Here is a 19,754-nt window from a genome sequence, read left to right on the forward strand (position 1 = left end):
AATTTTAATGAAATTATGTGACAATAAACTAATAGATCTTACGTATTGGACTACATTGAACAAATGGATCTCCTGTATGATGGTCTGAACAATAACACACAGGATTATGATTTTTCACTATACATTTAGCAGCAATACCACAACTTCCAATACAAGGATTTCTACATTTTTGATTTGTACATGCCTCATTAGGAGGACATTCCGTACTAACTATACATTCAGGCCTACACATAGGCGGAGTTCCAATATAACCGGAAACACAACTACATACTGCCTGACCATTACTAGTACGACATTGACTATTTGGTCCACAAGGTGATGGTGTACACGGTGAAGATAGAATAGAAGCTATAAGATAGTAGTTGATTATAAATAAAGACAATTCTTTTAACATATTTCAAAAACATTAACATACACTTCTAATTTTGTTATAAATACCTTGAACGGAATGACAATATACAAAAGCGTTTCCTTCATAATTTACTGGACAGCTACACATTGGAATATGATTGATGACGTTACATAATGCATTGCTTACACAGGTTCCTATACAAGGATCTTTACATTTGTTATTAATACAAGCTTTGTCACGAGCACAATCTGAATTGAGAACACATTCTGGACGACACCCTATTGTAGGATCTCCGAAATATTCAGATAAACAAGAACAGATACCATTTTCACATTGTGTATTAATACCACAAGGGGATGGATTACAGGCATCTATTTCATCCGATTGTGCTAAAGATAAAAATTCGTTGATTAGAAATTAAATATATAAAGTAAATAAAATGTATATGTGACTTTTTTCTATGTTAATAGAAAAATAATAATATTTTTTTTCAATATAACAGTATAAATTGCTTACTTAATGGCTGCTGATGACAATTATCGAAAGGATCACCCGTATATCCATCAAAACACGAACATATTGGTAAATGATTGAATATTGTACATTGGGCATTAAACCCACAAGATCCTGGACATGGATCAATGCATTTATTTTGTATACATGCTTTGTTACTGGGACATTCTGAATTAATTGTACATTCGGGTCGACAATTTGGTGGACTACCAAAATAATTTGGTAAACAAGTACAAGAAGGTATTTGACCAACAGGCTGACATAAAGAATTAGGACCACATGGTGATGGTAAGCAAGGATCCTGTTGAACATTTGGTATTTTTTCTGGTGGAACTATAATCAAATTGCACATTTCAATAGAAGGATATACATATAATATGTATTTTCCAAATATAGAACATGATATGTACCAGTTAAATAGAAGCAAGCGGTAAAAGGATCTCCTGTATAACCATTTTTGCAAATGCAAATTGGACTATGATTGATGACCCTACAATCAGTGTTAATGCCGCATAGATCTGGACAAGGATCAATACATTTTTGCTTGACACAAGCTTTATTCAACGGGCATTCTGTACTCACTATACACTCAGGTCTACAACCTGGTGGAGTACCAATATAATTTGGAAGACATGAGCAAACTGCCTGATTATCATTTTTACGACATTCACTATTTGGTCCACAAGGAGATAGATTGCAAGGATCATCTTTCTCAATTACAGCTAAAAATTGAATAATTGTTTCACAAAAAAACTATTAAAAAAGCTAAAAAATTTATTAAGAAACAAAAAGATTCTTACGATATTCTGTAATAAGACTACAGAAATGGAATGGATCGCCTGTGTATCCTTGTATACATATACAAGTTGGAGCATGATTAATAACTTGACAAAGTGAATTTTTACCACATGCACCAGGACAAGGATCTTGACATTTAGATCGTATACAAGCACGATTTGCAGGGCAATCTGAATTCATAACGCATTCGGGTCTACAGCCTTCGTATGGATTGCCTATATAATCTAACAAACAACTACAAGAACCTACTCCTGATTGTTCTTTGCATATTGCGTTTGCTCCACAAGGTGATGGTGTACATGGTGATACTATTGGTTCTATGACTAAAGAATAGAAATCAATATATTGTTATAAGAGATAAGATGATTATTATATTATTTGTGAAACCTAACTTACTTGGAATTAGTGTACATTGAAGGAATGGATCTCCAGTAAATCCAGAACTACATGTACAAGTAGATATATGATTATTGACATAACACTCTGCGTTTACACCGCATAAACCGGGACAGGGATCTTTACATTTCCTGTTAATACATGAAAGTCGGCTTGGGCAATCACTATTTGTGGTACATTCCGGTCGACATTTAGGTGGTGCTCCCAAAAATTCAGGTAGACAAGAACACGAGGGTGTTTGATTTATAACTTGGCATTGAGTATTTAAACCACATGGAGACGGATAGCAAGGATTAATAGGTGTAGAAGGTATTTCAACTGCAAAAAAAATTCAAAAGACATTATTTGTAAAAGTGGATTTCAATTTGAATAGTAATTATTTTTCATGACAACAATAATTTGGAGTCATGATGAAAGTGATTCTTACCTATTACGCTACATGCAGTGAATGGATCGCCAGTATAACCCTGACGACAATTACAGATCGGATTATGATTTACGACCGAACATTCAGCTTTTAATCCACATGAACCTGGACATGGATCTTTACATTTTTGATTAATACAAGCTTTAGTTTGATCGCAATCAGAACTAAGTATACATTCTGGACGACACGTTGGTGGATTTCCAATATAATTTGATAAACATTTGCAAACGGCTACTCCATTTACTTCTTGACATTGACTATTAGGTCCGCATGGAGAAGGTATGCAAGGACGAGTTACTGTATTATCTAATAATGAAATGAAGAAGTAGAACTACATTTTAGATACTTTCTAATTGAATGATGATAAAAGAATAAGTATAAACTTGTAATATTTATGAAAACTTTTTTTCATATATATTTTAGTAGAATATAATTGAAGTTATACCCTGTTGTGGATTGCAAGCAATGAAAGCATTTCCAGTCATTCCTGTTGGACAGTTGCACATTGGAACATGATTGATAACTGTACATTCAGCATTGTAACCACATGTTTCTATACATGGATCGACACATTTATTGCGAATACATGCTTTTTCTCGTGTACATTCTGTATTTGATATACATTCTGGTCGACAACCGATATATGGGTCACCTTCGTATTCAGATATACATGTACAAATGCCATTTAAACAATTTGCATTTGGTCCACATGGTGTAGGATTACAGGAATCAACAGATTCTACAACTAAATATATAAAATTAATGATTTGTTAAAACTATATTATAACTAGATAAAAATGAAATTAATTGTAAATCGAAAATTGAAAGAGATTAATCTTACGTGTAGACTGCTTTAGAATACAAATACTGAATGGATCACCAGTATATCCTTCGGGACAAGTACAAATTGGAATATGATTTACTACACCACAATTAGCTCCAACTCCACATGAACCTGGACAAGGGTCTGAACATTTTGTACGTATACAAGCAAGATGACTAGAACATTCAGAATGTAATGTACATTCAGGTCTACAATTAGGTGGGGTGCCTATAAATGTAGATAGGCAAGAACAAGATGGGTTTCCCTTAATGCTACGACATTCTGAATATGGTCCACAGGGTGATGGAAGACATGGATCTTGTTGAACTGGTGTTTGTGATTGCTCTAATGGTCCTATTATATTACGAAGAAAATATTAAATATCTATTTCTATTTGTTTTTATATTGAATATTATGTTGATACTAACGTGGAAGATGGAAACAAATTGAGAATGGATCTCCAGTAAATCCTGCTTGACAAGAACACAATGGACTATGATTGATGATTCTACATAGTGCATTCTTGCCACAAGAATTTGGACATGGATCGATACATTTTCGATTTACACATGCACGATTAAGAGCACATTCAGTACTCGCAACACATTCTGGTCTACATCCGGGTGGAGAACCAATATATTCTGCTAAACAAGTACAAACTGCTTGTCCATTATTTTCTCGACATATACTATTCGGTCCACATGGAGATGGTTGACAAGGATTACTTATGTCTGATGAAAGTTCTATTACAATAAAATGAAATGAGATCGTAAATTTTATATAAAAACAATAAATCAAATATATTAATATCTCGTAAAGCAAGTTATATTATACCTATTATAGGTTCTTCGGAACAATATCGGAATGGATCGCCAGTAAATTTCGGAATACATGTACATATTGCTATATGATTAACAACTTGACAAATAGCATTCTGACCACAAGTACCAGGGCAAGGATCTTGACAACGTGATTGAACACATGCTTTGCTTGGTATGCAATCTGAATTAATAGTACATTCTGGACGACAGCCTTCATAAGGATTACCGATATAATTTGATAAACAAATACAAGAACCTACTCCATTTCTCTCTTTACAAATCGCATTAGCTCCACATGGAGATGGAACACACACTTGTGGCATGTACATTGGTATATCTGTGAAAGTTGAAATCCCTTTCAAAAAAAAATTCTTTATAAACTCATTAAAAAAGTTAGAAAGAATATTCATAATCCTTACGTAGTTCTATAACATTGATACATTGAGTGAAAGGATCGCCGGTATAACCGACAGTACAAGTACACATTGGTGTATGTGATACTGTACGACATTCGGAATTAGTTCCACATAATCCAAGACAAGGATCTTTGCACTTTTGATTGATACATGCAAGATTATTATTGCATTCATTATTGCTCACACATTCTGGTCTACAATTTGGAGGTATACCGACAAATTCTGACAAACAGGAACATGATGGTGTGTCATTGATTACTTGACACTGAGCATTTGGACCACAAGGAGATGGTGTGCATGGATTTTTTTGTACCAATGGTGTTTCAGCTAAAATTTAACATTGGAATAATTTTCTCTTCCTTTTCGTGTTATTGATTCGATTAATAATAAAATAAAATCAAAAAACAAAAAATGTAAAGAGCTTACGTTTTGGTATACATCTGACGAACGGATCACCGCTTAAACTAGTTGGACAACTACAAATTGGATTGTGATTTACCACTTGACAAATAGCTCTAATACCGCAAGTACCAACGCAAGGATTTCTACACTTCTGATTAATACATGCTTCATTTGGATTACAATCTGTACTAGTTATACATTCTGGCCTACATGTAGGCGGACTTCCTAAAAAGTTAGGAAGACAAGTACAAACTGCCTGACCATTGATTTCTCGACACTGACTATTTGGTCCACAAGGTGTTGGATTGCAAGGATTAGTTACAACAGGATCTATTTACAAAAAAGATATTGAAAAATTTTTTAAGAGAATACTTTCATAAATTTGTAATTAAATAAGGATCAAATTTATGCTTACCTCTGAATGGTAAACATGATAAAAATGCGTTCCCTGTCATACCAATAGGACAAGTACACATTGGTATATGATTATAAGTATTACAAAGTGCATTCTGACCACAAGTACCAACGCAAGGATCGACACATTTATTTTTCAAACATGCATTATCCAAAGGACAATCTGTATTAAGAACACATTCAGGTCGGCAGCCCACATAAGGATCTCCTTTATATTCTAGCAAACAAGTACATTTGCCTTCATTACAGTCCGTATTCGGACCACATGGTGAAGGATTACACAAGTCGACTGGTATATTAGCTACAATAAGATAATTACATGTATTCGATATGAAGTTAATAAAATACGGGTTATTTTTTACAACATATCATTCTTACGTGTCGATGGTTGCAATACACAACTACTGAATGGATCTCCTGTATAACCATCTAGACAAGTGCAAATTGGAATATGATTGAAAACTGAACACTGGGCAAGTGTACCACAAGAGCCAGGACATGGATCTAAACATTTTTCCCTTATGCATGATTTATCGCTAGGACAATCAGCATTTATAACACATTCTGGTCGACAATAAGGTGGACTGCCAATGTATGCAGATAAACATGAGCAAGAAGGAATTCCGCCATTGTTTCGACATTCAGAATATGGCCCACATGGCGATGGTATACATGGGTTCGTAGGTAAGATGGGTGACAAAGCTGTAAAATAGATCAGTTATACGTTTGAATTTAAAGATTTAACTGTAATATAATCTTGAATAACTTTCAGTTATTAAACTTACGTAAATTAGGGAAACATTTTGTTAGTGGATCGCCGGTAAGTCCACTTTTACATGTACAGATAGGATTATGATTGATAACAGAACAATCTGTATTTTGTCCACATGCTTGAACACACGGATTTATGCATTTTTTATTTACGCAAGCTTTATTGGAAGGACATTCGGAGCTCATAACACATTCCGGGCGACATGAGGGCGGGGTTCCACTATATTCAGGAAGACAAGAGCAAACAACATTGCTTGAACTAACACGACATTGACTATTTGGACCACAAGGGTTTGGATCACATGGATTTGTATGATCTTCTTCTATAAATCAAAATAACAGATTATGTAATATTTTATAAAATTTTCTAATTTTTAGTTATTAATTATTTATAAATATTTAAATTAAACTAAATCCTATAGTTTTATATTATCCTATATATAAAATAGTTTTATATAATCCTATAGTGTTATATTACCCTTTTCTTGAATCTGCTGACAATAACGGAATGGATCTCCAGTAAATCCAGGAACGCAAGTGCAAGTAGGTAAATGATTTATAACTTGACAATTAGAATTTGGTCCGCATGTTCCAGGACATGGATTTTGACATTTAGATCGTATGCAACCAAGATTTGATGGACAATCAGAATTAATTAGACACTCCGGTCGACATCCTTCATATGGATTGCCAATAAATTCTGGTAAACATGTACACGAACCAACACCGTTTTGTTCCTTACAAATGGCATTCGGGCCGCACGGAGATGGCGTGCAGGGAGAAGTAGGAATAACTAAAGACAAAGTTTGTCTATAAAGTTATATATACTTATGTGAATACTATAAAAAGCGTAATTAAATATCAATTCCTTACGTGGTTTTATGTTACATTCTGTGAAAGGATCTCCAGTATAACCCTCAGAACAAGCACACATTGGTGTATGACTTACAACTCGACATTCTGTATTTGGTCCACAAGAACCAGGGCAAGGATCTTTACATTTCTGATTTATACAAGCTAATCGACTCGAGCATTCAGCATTGCTAATGCATTCAGGACGACAATTTGGTGGAGATCCTATATATTCTTCCATGCAGGCACAAGATGAAGAATTATTTATTACTTGACATAAAGCATTTAGACCACATGGTGATGGTTTGCATGGATTTATGAAAATTGAAGGTGTCTCCACTAAAATATATGTAACATTGTACTAATAATTTGATTACCATTATCTTTACAAATTAACATGACGAAATATAAAAATATCTTACATATTGGATCGCATCTTACGAATGGATCACCAGATAAATTTGGAAGACAGCTACAAATGGGGTTATGATTTACAACACGACATTGTGTACCAACCCCGCATGTACCTATGCAAGGGTTAATACATTGCAGATTACTGCAAGCTTTATCTTTATCACAATCAGAACTGACAATACACTCTGGTCGACATGATGGTGGACTTCCTTTATATCCAGCAATACAAGAACAAACTGCTTGCGTATTTATAGTTCGACAATAACTATTTGGACCACACGGTGATGGGTTACATGGATTATGTGATACTGTAGGTTCTAAAAATGTAAGATATAAAAAATATTAGCGAGTGAACATACAGTCTTCTCGATCAAAAGAGAAAAGTAGGGAGAAATCTACCTTTAATAGGTAGGCAGATGACAAATGCATTTCCACTTGTGTTAGGTATACAACTGCACATAGGAATGTGATTGAAAACTGTACAAATAGCATTTTGTCCACATGTACCAATACAAGGATTGACACATTTGTTGCGTACACATGCTTTATCCGTAGGACAATCTGTATTTAAAACACATTCTGGACGACACGCGATATAAGGATTACCACTAAATTCAGATAAACATGAGCAGACACCATCATCACATTTTGCGTTCGCTCCACATGGTGAAGGATTGCATTTATCCTCAGGAGGTTGCTCATTTGCTATTATAAAAAATATCGAAGTATATAATAGAAATACAATCAAATTAATTAATTTTGTTTGATGAATAATAATATCGAATTATCCTTACATGATGTAATCTTTGGATAACAATTGGTATATGGATCTCCAATAAATCCATGTAAACAACTACATGCTGGAATATGATTAAAAACGTTACATTCTGCATTATTTCCACATGATCCTGGACAAGGATCTTTACATTTTTGTCTGATACAAGCTTTATCAGTGGAACAATCTGAATGAATAGTGCATTCAGCACGACAATTTGGTGGACTGCCGATATAATCTTGCATACAAGAGCATGATGGTAAATCACCAATATTACGACATTCAGAATTCGGTCCACAAGGTGAAGGAATACATGGATTTAAAATGGGCACTGGTGTAAGAATAGGTTCTGCAAGAAATTAAGAGATAAGTATATGTATGTAGTTAATGACTCTCCATAAATTTGTAAAAAGTTGTCTTACTTTGCATCGGGAAACATTGGGTAAATGGATCTCCTGTAAACGTCTGTTTGCAGGCACATATAGGACTATGATGAATGACATTACAGTCAGTATTTAAACCACATGGACCTGGACATGGATTAATACATTTTTGATTCACACATGCTTGGTGCAAAGAACACTCAGAACTACCAACACATTCTGGTCGACATCCTGGTGGACTACCGACATATTCAGGTAAACAGGAACAAACTGTTTGATCATTAATAACTCTACATTGACTGTTTGGTCCACAAGGTGATGGAAAACAAGGATTTGATGGCTTCTCCGGTTCTAAATGAGAAGGATAAAATTGCAAAAATATTTATCATTTAGAAATGGAATGTAGCCAATAAGTTAAAAGTATATTGTTACCATTTTTTATCAAACAGAATTTGTAAGGTTGACCGGTATAACCCGCAAAACAAGAACATGATGGCAAATGATTAACAACTTGACATTCAGCGTTAATTCCACATGCACCAGGGCAAGGGTTTCGACATTTGGATCCAATGCATGAAAGGGTAGGTGGACAATCAGAATTCACTACACATTCTGGACGGCAGCCTTCATAAGGATTGCCTATGTAATCTGGTAAACAAGTACAAGAACCTACACCTGATTGTTCTTTGCAAATTGCGTTTGATCCACATGGCGATGGTACACATGGAGTGGTTGTGACAGATGGCACATCAACTGAAATATTTAAGAAGATGAAATAACGAAACAATTTTTTAAATAAATAAAATAGCTAATTGATAACTATGACTATTTTCTTACGTTGTTTTTCAACACATTGAATAAAAGGATCTCCTGTATAACCAAGAAGACAAACACACATTGCTGTGTGACTCACGACACGACATTCTGCGTTCCCACCACATGAACCAGGACAAGGATCTTTGCATTTTAAATTAATACATGCCAAATGATTGGCACATTCGTTATTACTGATACATTCGGGTTTACACATGGGTGGAACTCCAACAAAATTGGGCAAACAAGAACACGAAGGAGAATCATTAACTACATTACATAGTGCATTAGGTCCACACGGCGATGGCTGACATGGATTTATAGGTTTATCTGGTATTTCAGCTAAAATAATTCCAATACATATAAATATTAAAAGCGTTTAAAATCGATTTAAATAAGTAAAGTTAAATAATAATCTTACGTTTTGGTTCACATCTTACGAAAGGATCACCAATGAAACCTTGAAGACAACTACAAATTGGATTATGATTTATTACTTGACATGTTGCTTTTATTCCGCATGTTCCAGGACACGGATTTATACATTTCTGATTACTACAAGCCCGATCTTTTGTACAATCTGAACTAACGGTACATTCTGGTCTACATGATGGAGGCATTCCAATATAATTACTAATGCAAGAACAAACCGGTTGGTCATTTATTACACGACAATGACTATTTGGTCCACATGGAGATGGATTGCAAGGATCCTCTGGGCCTATAATATGTTCATGTTATTATAAATATGTTATAAAAATAAATAATATCTATCCAATATTCATTTATAAATTAATTTATACCTATGATTACGTGACAAGAAACGAATGCATTTCCAGTCATACCAGTAGGACAATTGCATATAGGCATGTGATTGTAAATATTACATTCTGCATTTTTACCACAAGTACCCGGGCAAGGATCTATACATTTGTTTCGTACACATGCTTTGGATATATCACAGTCTGCATTAAGTACGCATTCTGGTTTACAACCAATGTATGGATTTCCTTGATATTCAGGTAAACATTTACATTTTCCGTCAGTACAAATTGCATTTGGACCACAAGGTGATGAAGAACAAGGATCTGCTTCTAATTGTGGTTTTTCTTCAGCTATAATTGAAGTACTTATCACAATACATTCATTTTTTATAATAATAAATATAGGAATAATAAATAGCTTACGTTTAAAATAACAATTACTGAATGGATCACCGGTATAATCATTTGGACACGAACAAGAAGGTGTATGATTAATGACTGAACAAAGAGCTGAAATACCGCAAGATCCGAGACAAGGATCCTGACATTTCTCGTTAATACAAGCTTTGTCACTAGCACAATCAGAATGAATAGTACACTCAGGTCTACAATTTGGTGGACTACCAATGTAATTAGAAAGACAAGAGCATGAAGGAATACCACCAATTTCACGACATTGCGCATATGATCCACAAGGAGACGGTACACATGGATTTTGTGGCATCGGTGGATTAATGGACGATACTGAAAATAATAATGATGTTATGCTATACTAATAGAAATAGAATAAAAAATATATCTAATATGAAATGTGTCTTACGTGATAAAAGGAAACATTTTGTGAAAGGATCTCCTGTATATCCTTGTTTGCATGTACAAATTGGGCTATGATTTAAAGCCATACAATTTGTATTAATACCACAAAGTTTTAGACATGGATCTATACATCTTTGATTTACACAAGCTCTATTAAATGGACATTCCGAATTCAGAACACATTCTGGGCGACATCCTGGAGGACTTCCAACATATCCCAGTAAACAAGAACAAACTGCTTGATCGTTTATTACACGACATTGACTATTAGGACCACATGGAGATGGCCTGCAGGGTTCTTTTTTAACCGAATCTATCGATATAGGAAAATATAAGATAATATTGTTTTAATTATTTTAAGTTATTTTTGATTCTTTTTTATCGGAATTGTAATACTGATTTAACCTTTTATTTGCAAGAGGAATCTATTTATGAAAATTGACATTGATAAAAATAATTGTAAATATATGGTATATATAATTATTTTCATTATAATATCTGTTATACTAATAAAAGGTTAAAACATCTAAGAATTGATAAATTTACATTACCAATTTGTAAGACAGGAGTACAATATTGGAATGGATCTCCTGTATATCCAGGAATACATATGCATGCAGGCAAATGATTAATTACGTTACACATTGTATTCTGACCGCATGTTCCAGGACAAGGATTCTGACATTTTGTTCTAATACATGCAAGATTAGAGGTACAATCCGAATTGAGGATACATTCTGGACGACAACCTTCATATGGATTTCCAATATACCCTGACAAACAGGTGCAAGAACCTGCACCATTTTGTTCTTTGCAAATAGCGTTTGATCCACATGGTGATGGTGTACAAGGTGTAACTTGATCATTTAATGAAGCTATAGGAAAAGATTGTAAATTTATTAAAATATATAACAATTAGATTTACTAAAAATGATATTTTATAAAATGAACGTTTAAAATTTCTTACGTTCTTTAAAGACACATTGCGTAAATGGATCACCAATGTATCCATTATGACAAACACACATAGGAGTATGACTCACAACACGACAATCTGCATTTGAACCACAAGAACCTGGACAAGGATCTTTGCATTTTTGATTAATGCAAGCAAGATTGTTGCTACATTCACTATTACTAATACATTCGGGTCTACAGTTTGGTGGCGAACTGGTAAATTCCGGAAGACAAGAACAAGAAGGTAAATCGTTCACAACCTGACATTGAGAATTTGGACCACAAATTGCCGATTGACATGGATTAATTGGTACTGGTAATGGTTCTTCAACTGTTCCAAAATAAATATATTAAATATTTAATTAAATCAGAAATCTTCGAACATACTAATAAAAATATTTCGATATAAAGAAATAATTCTTTCTTACTAATTGGACTGCATCTTGAAAATGGATCTCCTGTATGCCCTGACAGACAACTACATATAGGATTGTGATTGATAACTTGACACTTTGTTTTTATGCCACAACTACCAAGACAGGGATCTATACATTTTTGATTATTGCATGCTAAATTACGGGAACAATCTGAACTAAGAACACACTCGGGTCTGCATGATGGTGGACTTCCTAAATATCCTTGCACACAAGAACATACTGCTTGGTTATTTATAATTCGACATTTACTATTTGGACCACAAGGCGAAGGTTTGCAAGGATCCTTCTCAATATCTATAGGATATATGTCCAATAATTAGACAATCAATTCAGAAAAATACATATAAAAAGAAATGAAATAAAAGTGATTATATATAATAAAATTGTATTAAAACATACCTAACATAACTGAACAAAGAACGAAAGCATTTCCTGACATTCTTTCTGGACAGCTACACATAGGTATATGATTGTACACATTACATATTGCATTTTGTCCACATGTACCAGGACATGGATCCGTACATTTGTTACGAATGCAAGCTTTATCAAGGGGACAGTCATTATTAAGAACACATTCAGGTCTACAGAGCGTGTATGGATCCCCTTGATAATCCAATAAACAAGTACATAGACCATTATTGCATTCTGCATTTGTCCCACAAGGTGTAGGATTACAAAGATCAACTTGCGTATCTTCAATTGCTATGGATTATAATTAATAAAAATTGTATCAATTGTTTTAGAATAACACTATGCGTTTCATTAATTTATAATAATGAAATTTAATAGAAAAATAAAAATTCTTACGTTTATTTGGTACTGGTTGGCAATTACTAAAGGGATCACCTGTGAAACCATTAGGACAAGTACAAACTGGCGTGTGATTGATCACATCGCAAATTGCACCTAATCCACATGAACCAGGACAAGGATCTCTACATTTTTCTTGCATGCATGCTTTATCACTAGTACATTCGGAATTAATCGTGCATTCTGGTTTACAATTGGGTGGACTACCTATATAATTTACTGAACATGCACATGAAGGAAAACCTCCAATATCACGACATTCCGAATATGGACCACAAGGTGATGGCACGCAAGGGTTTTGAATTGGTGTCATTACAATTGGATTCTCTGAAAATATCTCTTGTGAATTTACTATTCTAAAAAATAGAAAAACCATACCACCTTTTCATATATGAACATATATAAGAATTACAATTTTGTAAATAAGGTATAGCTTTTCTATCAATATCTATGATATATTTACTGGTTAATAATTAAATGTAATTTATATAAAATACAATAAAAAAAAAACTGTAATCTTACTTGGCATAGGGAAACATACGGTGAAAGGATCACCAGTAAAATCGATTTTACAAGCGCAAATTGGGCTATGACTCACAATTTTACAAATTGTATTAACACCACAAGTACCGATACAGGGATCCACGCATTTTTTATTTTTGCATGCTCGATTTAAAGAGCACTCTGAACTTAACACACATTCTGGTCTACAACCTGGTGGACTACCGACATATTCAGGAAGACAAGAACAGACAGCTTGATTGTTTATCACACGGCATTGACTATTGGGTCCACAAGGAGAGGGATTACATGGTTCTTTAGCAACAATTACTGAAATAATATTAAGTTATTAAAAACTTGTCAAATAAATAAGAAAAAATTACATTAGTATAAATGAAACAATATTAATTTAAACAACTTACAAGGTGGCAGTTGTGGATGACAATAATTAAATGGATCTCCTGTAAATCCAGATATGCAAATGCAACTTGGTAAATGACTTATAACACTACACTCAGCATTTTGACCACATGTACCAGGACAAGGATTCTGACATTTAGATCTTATGCAAGCTAAATTGGATGGACAATCCGAATTTATCGTACATTCTGGACGACAACCTTCGTAAGGATTTCCGATATAGTTTATTACACATGAACAAGATCCTACTCCATTTTGTTCTTTACATATAGCATTAGAACCACATGGTGATGGTGAACACGGAGATAATGGTTCAAGTTCAATATCAGCTAAATAGAGAAGAAATTATATAAATTAATAACGTTTTTGAAGAATACTATACATAAAAATAAATAATCTACATATATCTTTTATTAAATTCTTACGTTGTTTTTGTATGCATTCTGTAAACGGATCTCCGGTATATCCTATCTGACAAGCGCACATAGCAGTGTGACTAACTACACGACACTCGGTATTCGAGCCACAAAAATCTTGACAAGGATCTTGACATTTACGATTAATACAGGCTAAGTGACTAGCACATTCGCTATTGCTCACGCATTCTGGTCTACAATTAGGTGGAGACCCAATGAAACCAGGTTGACAAGCACAAGAAGATTTACCATTAACTGTTTGATATAGAGAATTAGGACCACACTGACACGATGGACATAGATTTTCTTGAGGTAATGAAGAAGTAACTAATAAAGAAGAAAAGAGTATGAAACTGTTTCTTATTTTGTCCTTATTATCGACCATCATCTTCATTAAAGAACTTTGTACTTAATCGTAATAATTTTTTAATTATAAATATTATATATTAAAAAAAAAATGTTAGCTTTGTTCTTTAATCAAGTGATTATCGTTTTTAATATAAAGTTAAATTCTTACTGATTGGTTCACATTTAGTAAATGGATCACCCGTATAGGCTGGAGGGCAATTACAAACAGGATTGTGATTAATAACTTGACAATATACATTAAGTCCACAGGTTCCAGCGCATGGATCAATGCACTTCTGATTACTACATGCCTGATTTCTTGCACAATCTGAACTAACGGTACATTCAGGTCTACATGTAGGTGGACTTCCAAGATAACCTGGGACGCAAGAACACACTGCTTGACCGTTTATAGGTCTACATTGACTATTAGGACCACATGGAGATGAGCTACATGGATTTAATAATGCTGGTTCTAATGAAATACAAAGTATGTTAATAAAGATAAATAAACTTCCATAAAATTATCTATCTCCATATATATCATACCTTTGATAAAATCACATGATATGAATGCATTACCACTCATTTTAGATGGACAACTGCAAATAGGAATGTGATTAAAAGTATCGCAAATAGCATTTCGTCCACATATACCCGGGCAAGGATCTATACATTTATTTCGGACACATGCACTCGAAATAGGACAATCACTATTAAGAACACATTCTGGACGACAACTTATATAGGGATTTCCTTGATAATTCGGCAAACAAGTACATATACCATCATTACATAAAGCATTTGGCCCACAAGGTGATGGATTACATGGATCTTTTTCTGGTGATGGTACTGGAAAATCAATTTATTACAATAATGTTGATCCATTATCATCATACTATCTATATTCGTAGAAATAAAAAAATATATAGTATTCTTACAAGGTGCTGGAGAAGGATAACAATTCGAAAATGGATCTCCTGTATAATCTTGAAGACACGTACACATTGGAATGTGATTTACAACTGTACATTGTGTTCCTATTCCACAAGAACCTAAGCAAGGATCAACACATCGTTGCTTAATACAAGCTTCGTTACTAGAGCAATCTGAATTCACTGTACATTCTGGTCTACAATTAGGAGGACTTCCAATATAATTAGGTGAACATTGACAAGAAGGACCTCCATTAATAACACGACATTCTGCGTATGGGCCACATGGAGAAGGCAAACATGGCTCAGATTCATATATAGGTGATGGTAAAGATTCTAAAAAATCAGTAAATAATTCAACAAAAGATGAAAATAATGTAATTTAATAAATATTTTTACGATTTTAATCAGTATTTCTTACGTGGTAAGGAGAAACATCTTGTGAATGGTTCTCCAGTAAAACCTTGTTGACAAGCACAAATTGGACTATGGTTGATGACAGTGCATGTAGCTGCTGTACCACAAGCATTCAAACAAGGGTCTATACATTTTTGATTCATGCAGGCACGATTCGATGGGCATTCTGAATTTATGACACACTGAGGGCGACAATTTGGAGGACTACCAATATATTCTGGTAAACAAGAGCATATGCCTTGTTTATTAACAGAACGGCAGCGACTATTTGGTCCACAAGGTGATGGATTACATGGATCTTTGTATTCTATTTCTTGATCTATAAAATTGAAATAAAAAATACTGCACCTTGTAATACGTTTATGATTAATATAAAGATTAATTTAAGGAAAATATTTACCAAATTTGGCACAATACTGGAAAGGATTTCCAGTATATCCAGAGAAACAAGAACAAGAAGGATGATGATTAATCACTTGACATTCGGCATTTTGACCACAAGTGCCTGGACAAGGATTTTGACATTTTGATTGTATACAAGTGAGACTAGATGCACAATCTGTGTCAACCACACATTCTGGTCGACAACCTTCATAGGGATTACCAATATAATCTGGTAAACAAGAACAAGCACCTACACCGTTTCGTTCTGTACAAATAGCATTGTAACTACAAGGTGATGGTTCGCACGGTGATAATTCAGTTGTAATGACTGCAAAATGAAGATCGATTGAAAATATAGATTATCCAAAAAGTGTGACACTCCAAAGAGTAAAGGACTTCTTTTGATAATAAAAAACAAGGAATTATAAGAAGAATCGATTTAAATTAAACTTACGCGTATCTTTCACACACTGAATAAATGGATCGCCTGTATAATCAACAGGACAAACACACATTGGTGTATGACTAACTACACGACACTCTGCATTTATGCCACAAGATCCAATACAAGGATCTTTGCATTTACGTCCCATACATGCTAAATTACTTCGACATTCGCTATTACTGATACATTCTGGTCTACAGTTAGGTGGAGAGCCTATATATTCTGGTAGACACGCACAAGAAGGTGCATCGTTTATTACTTGACATACAGCATTAGCACCACAGGGAGATGGTTGACACGGATTTTCTGGTATTATAAGTTCAGGTGCTAAGGAAAAAATATAATTGTTGAAACATCATTGACAATTTTAAATGTATATGTCTTTCTAATCTATATGTAGTAATGACAAGGACTGTATTGGGAAAAGTCTTACGTTTTATAAGACATTGTACAAATGGATCACCAGTCATTTCTGGTGGACAACTACAAAGAGGGTTGTGATTGATCACATGACATATGGCCTTGAAACCACAGGAACCAAGACAAGGATTGATACATTTTTGATTGCTGCAAGCTTCTGTGAGTTGACAATCAGAACTGATAGTACACTCTGGTCTGCAAGCAGGTGGTGCACCAAGAAATCCTGACACGCAAGAGCAAACAGCTTGTTGTTTTATTTCACGACAAATACTATTTGGCCCACAGGGTGAAGGTACACAAGGGTTCTGCTTCACAGGATCTATTTTCATTTTATGGGATAATTTTTATCAATTGTAATAATATTTATACTCAAAAAAAGTGATTATGTGATTGGATTAGTATGAAGAAAATTTGAAGTACTATACCTTCAAGGACAAGACAACGCACGAAAGCATTTCCGGTCATACCAGACGGACAACTACACATAGGAATATGATTATATGCAATACATTGTGCGTTTTGACCACAAACTCCTGGACATGGATCGACGCATTTATTGCGTATGCAAGCTCGATTTTGTGGACAATCAGTATTTAAAATACATTCAGGGCGACAACCAACGTAAGGGTCACCTTGATATTCTGCTAGACATTTGCAAATACCATCACTACATTGTGTATTTGGTCCACATATTGTTGACGTACAAAGATCTGTGATACTGAGTTCTGCTGCAAGTGCATAATAATGTGCTCTTCACTTAGAATTTGAACTAATATACATTGTTATAAGCACTATTAAGTTATACTTTTCAATATGATGCTTACTTGGTGGTATTGTTGGAGTAGGGTAACAGTTATTAAAAGGATCTCCAGTAAATCCTTCAGGACAGACACATATTGATATGTGATTGTAAACATTGCAAAGAGAAGTAATACCACAAGATCCTAAACAAGGATCTCTGCATTTCTCTTTAATGCAAGCTAGATTCTTGGGACAGTCGAAATTTACACGGCATTCCGGTCTACAATTGGGTGGGGATCCAATATAATTTGGTAAACACGAACAGGATGCTGTTCCACCAATATTTCTACATTCTGCATATATTCCACAAGGAGAAGGTATGCAAGGCTCTTTTGGCGTAATTTCATCTTGTGGAGGTTGGACTGAAAGTTTAATTGTAGTGACAATATCGATATTAAATTTGTTTGTTTATAAAAATAACTCCTTAATTTAAGATTCATTCATTAGACGTTGGTTCTTACATGGAGCAGGGAAACATTTGGTGAAAGGATCTCCAGTATAACCAGAATTACAACTACAAATGGGACTGTGATTGATAACTCTGCATTGAGTATTGATTCCACAGGTATCTATGCATGGAGATGCACATTTTTGATTAATACATGCTAATTCCTTAGAACATTCACTGTTCACAATACATTCTGGACGGCAGTTAGGTGGAGTACCAATATAATTCGGGAGGCAAGTACATACAGCATGATTATTTATGTTTCTGCATTTGCTGTTTGATCCGCAAGGTGATGGACTGCATGGGTTTGATTCTGATATGCTGGCTGCATGGAAAACATAGTAAATCGTCAATTATAGATGAAATTACTAAATTAAAATGTGACTGATTTCATTTCTGTTGACAATGCTTCTTATACTTTTGTAATAAGATATGGATTATAATCATCAAAGAAAAATGTATCCATTCAAACTACAATGCTTAAGAAGAGTAAGTATTGCGATAAAAAATCTTTCTACTCCTGACATGGAGTAAATTATGTTGAAGGCAAACGATGTGTGTCTATGGTTAAAAATTGTCGTCTTAGACTACAAAGGAAATATTGCTTACGGGTGATATCTAAAGTACAGTGCCTGAATGGATCGCCGGTATATCCTGGATTACAGGTACAAGTGGGCAGATGATTAATGGGGTAGCATTTGGCATTTGTTCCACAAGTTCCTGGGCACGGGTCTCTGCATTTCAGGGTCATACAGGCCATTGTAGAGGGGCAATCAGAATTTTGTGTACATTCGGGTCTACATCCTTGGTAAGGGTCACCTAAGTAGTCCGGTAAACAGGAACATGAGCCGACACCGTTGTTCTCACGACAAATTGCATTAGCGCCACATGGGGAAGGCTCACATGGTTTCCTGATATCTAATGGGGTGTCTATGGGAAAGAGAAACTTCACGTAAATTTAAATAAAACAAGCAACGTGAACATGTTTGAAGCTTGTGCAAAGTGGCGTTGAACAAGGAGGCACTGGTAACGTGATTGTTTTAATATTTAATTCAGCTGTGC

At 34.5% G+C, this 19,754-nt stretch overlaps 1 protein-coding gene across 1 annotated transcript in view; it reads right to left on the reverse strand.

Annotated features, from left to right (window-relative positions):
- Positions 1-19,754, reverse strand: part of LOC124953611 — an 87,345-nt gene that overhangs the window by 27,392 nt on the left and 40,199 nt on the right. Inside the window, 47 exon segments of the mRNA XM_047505213.1 lie at positions 43-348; positions 439-741; positions 869-1,198; positions 1,276-1,587; positions 1,666-1,986; positions 2,060-2,377; positions 2,487-2,792; positions 2,932-3,231; positions 3,328-3,663; positions 3,738-4,052; positions 4,144-4,467; positions 4,550-4,873; positions 4,973-5,278; positions 5,364-5,663; positions 5,741-6,064; positions 6,148-6,456; positions 6,612-6,926; positions 7,007-7,324; positions 7,408-7,716; positions 7,799-8,104; positions 8,194-8,523; positions 8,597-8,908; positions 8,990-9,310; positions 9,395-9,712; positions 9,792-10,091; positions 10,174-10,485; positions 10,558-10,878; positions 10,955-11,263; positions 11,502-11,825; positions 11,918-12,238; positions 12,336-12,638; positions 12,744-13,049; positions 13,155-13,484; positions 13,680-13,988; positions 14,081-14,407; positions 14,504-14,821; positions 15,012-15,317; positions 15,392-15,694; positions 15,784-16,113; positions 16,199-16,513; positions 16,595-16,906; positions 17,033-17,350; positions 17,457-17,762; positions 17,869-18,171; positions 18,268-18,606; positions 18,706-19,017; positions 19,302-19,622. Of these exon segments, the coding sequence (XP_047361169.1) occupies positions 43-348; positions 439-741; positions 869-1,198; positions 1,276-1,587; positions 1,666-1,986; positions 2,060-2,377; positions 2,487-2,792; positions 2,932-3,231; positions 3,328-3,663; positions 3,738-4,052; positions 4,144-4,467; positions 4,550-4,873; positions 4,973-5,278; positions 5,364-5,663; positions 5,741-6,064; positions 6,148-6,456; positions 6,612-6,926; positions 7,007-7,324; positions 7,408-7,716; positions 7,799-8,104; positions 8,194-8,523; positions 8,597-8,908; positions 8,990-9,310; positions 9,395-9,712; positions 9,792-10,091; positions 10,174-10,485; positions 10,558-10,878; positions 10,955-11,263; positions 11,502-11,825; positions 11,918-12,238; positions 12,336-12,638; positions 12,744-13,049; positions 13,155-13,484; positions 13,680-13,988; positions 14,081-14,407; positions 14,504-14,821; positions 15,012-15,317; positions 15,392-15,694; positions 15,784-16,113; positions 16,199-16,513; positions 16,595-16,906; positions 17,033-17,350; positions 17,457-17,762; positions 17,869-18,171; positions 18,268-18,606; positions 18,706-19,017; positions 19,302-19,622 (14,808 nt within the window).

Source organism: Vespa velutina, chromosome 13 (assembly GCF_912470025.1).
Source record: "Vespa velutina chromosome 13, iVesVel2.1, whole genome shotgun sequence".
In the NCBI taxonomy this organism is placed as follows: Eukaryota; Metazoa; Arthropoda; class Insecta; order Hymenoptera; family Vespidae; genus Vespa; species Vespa velutina.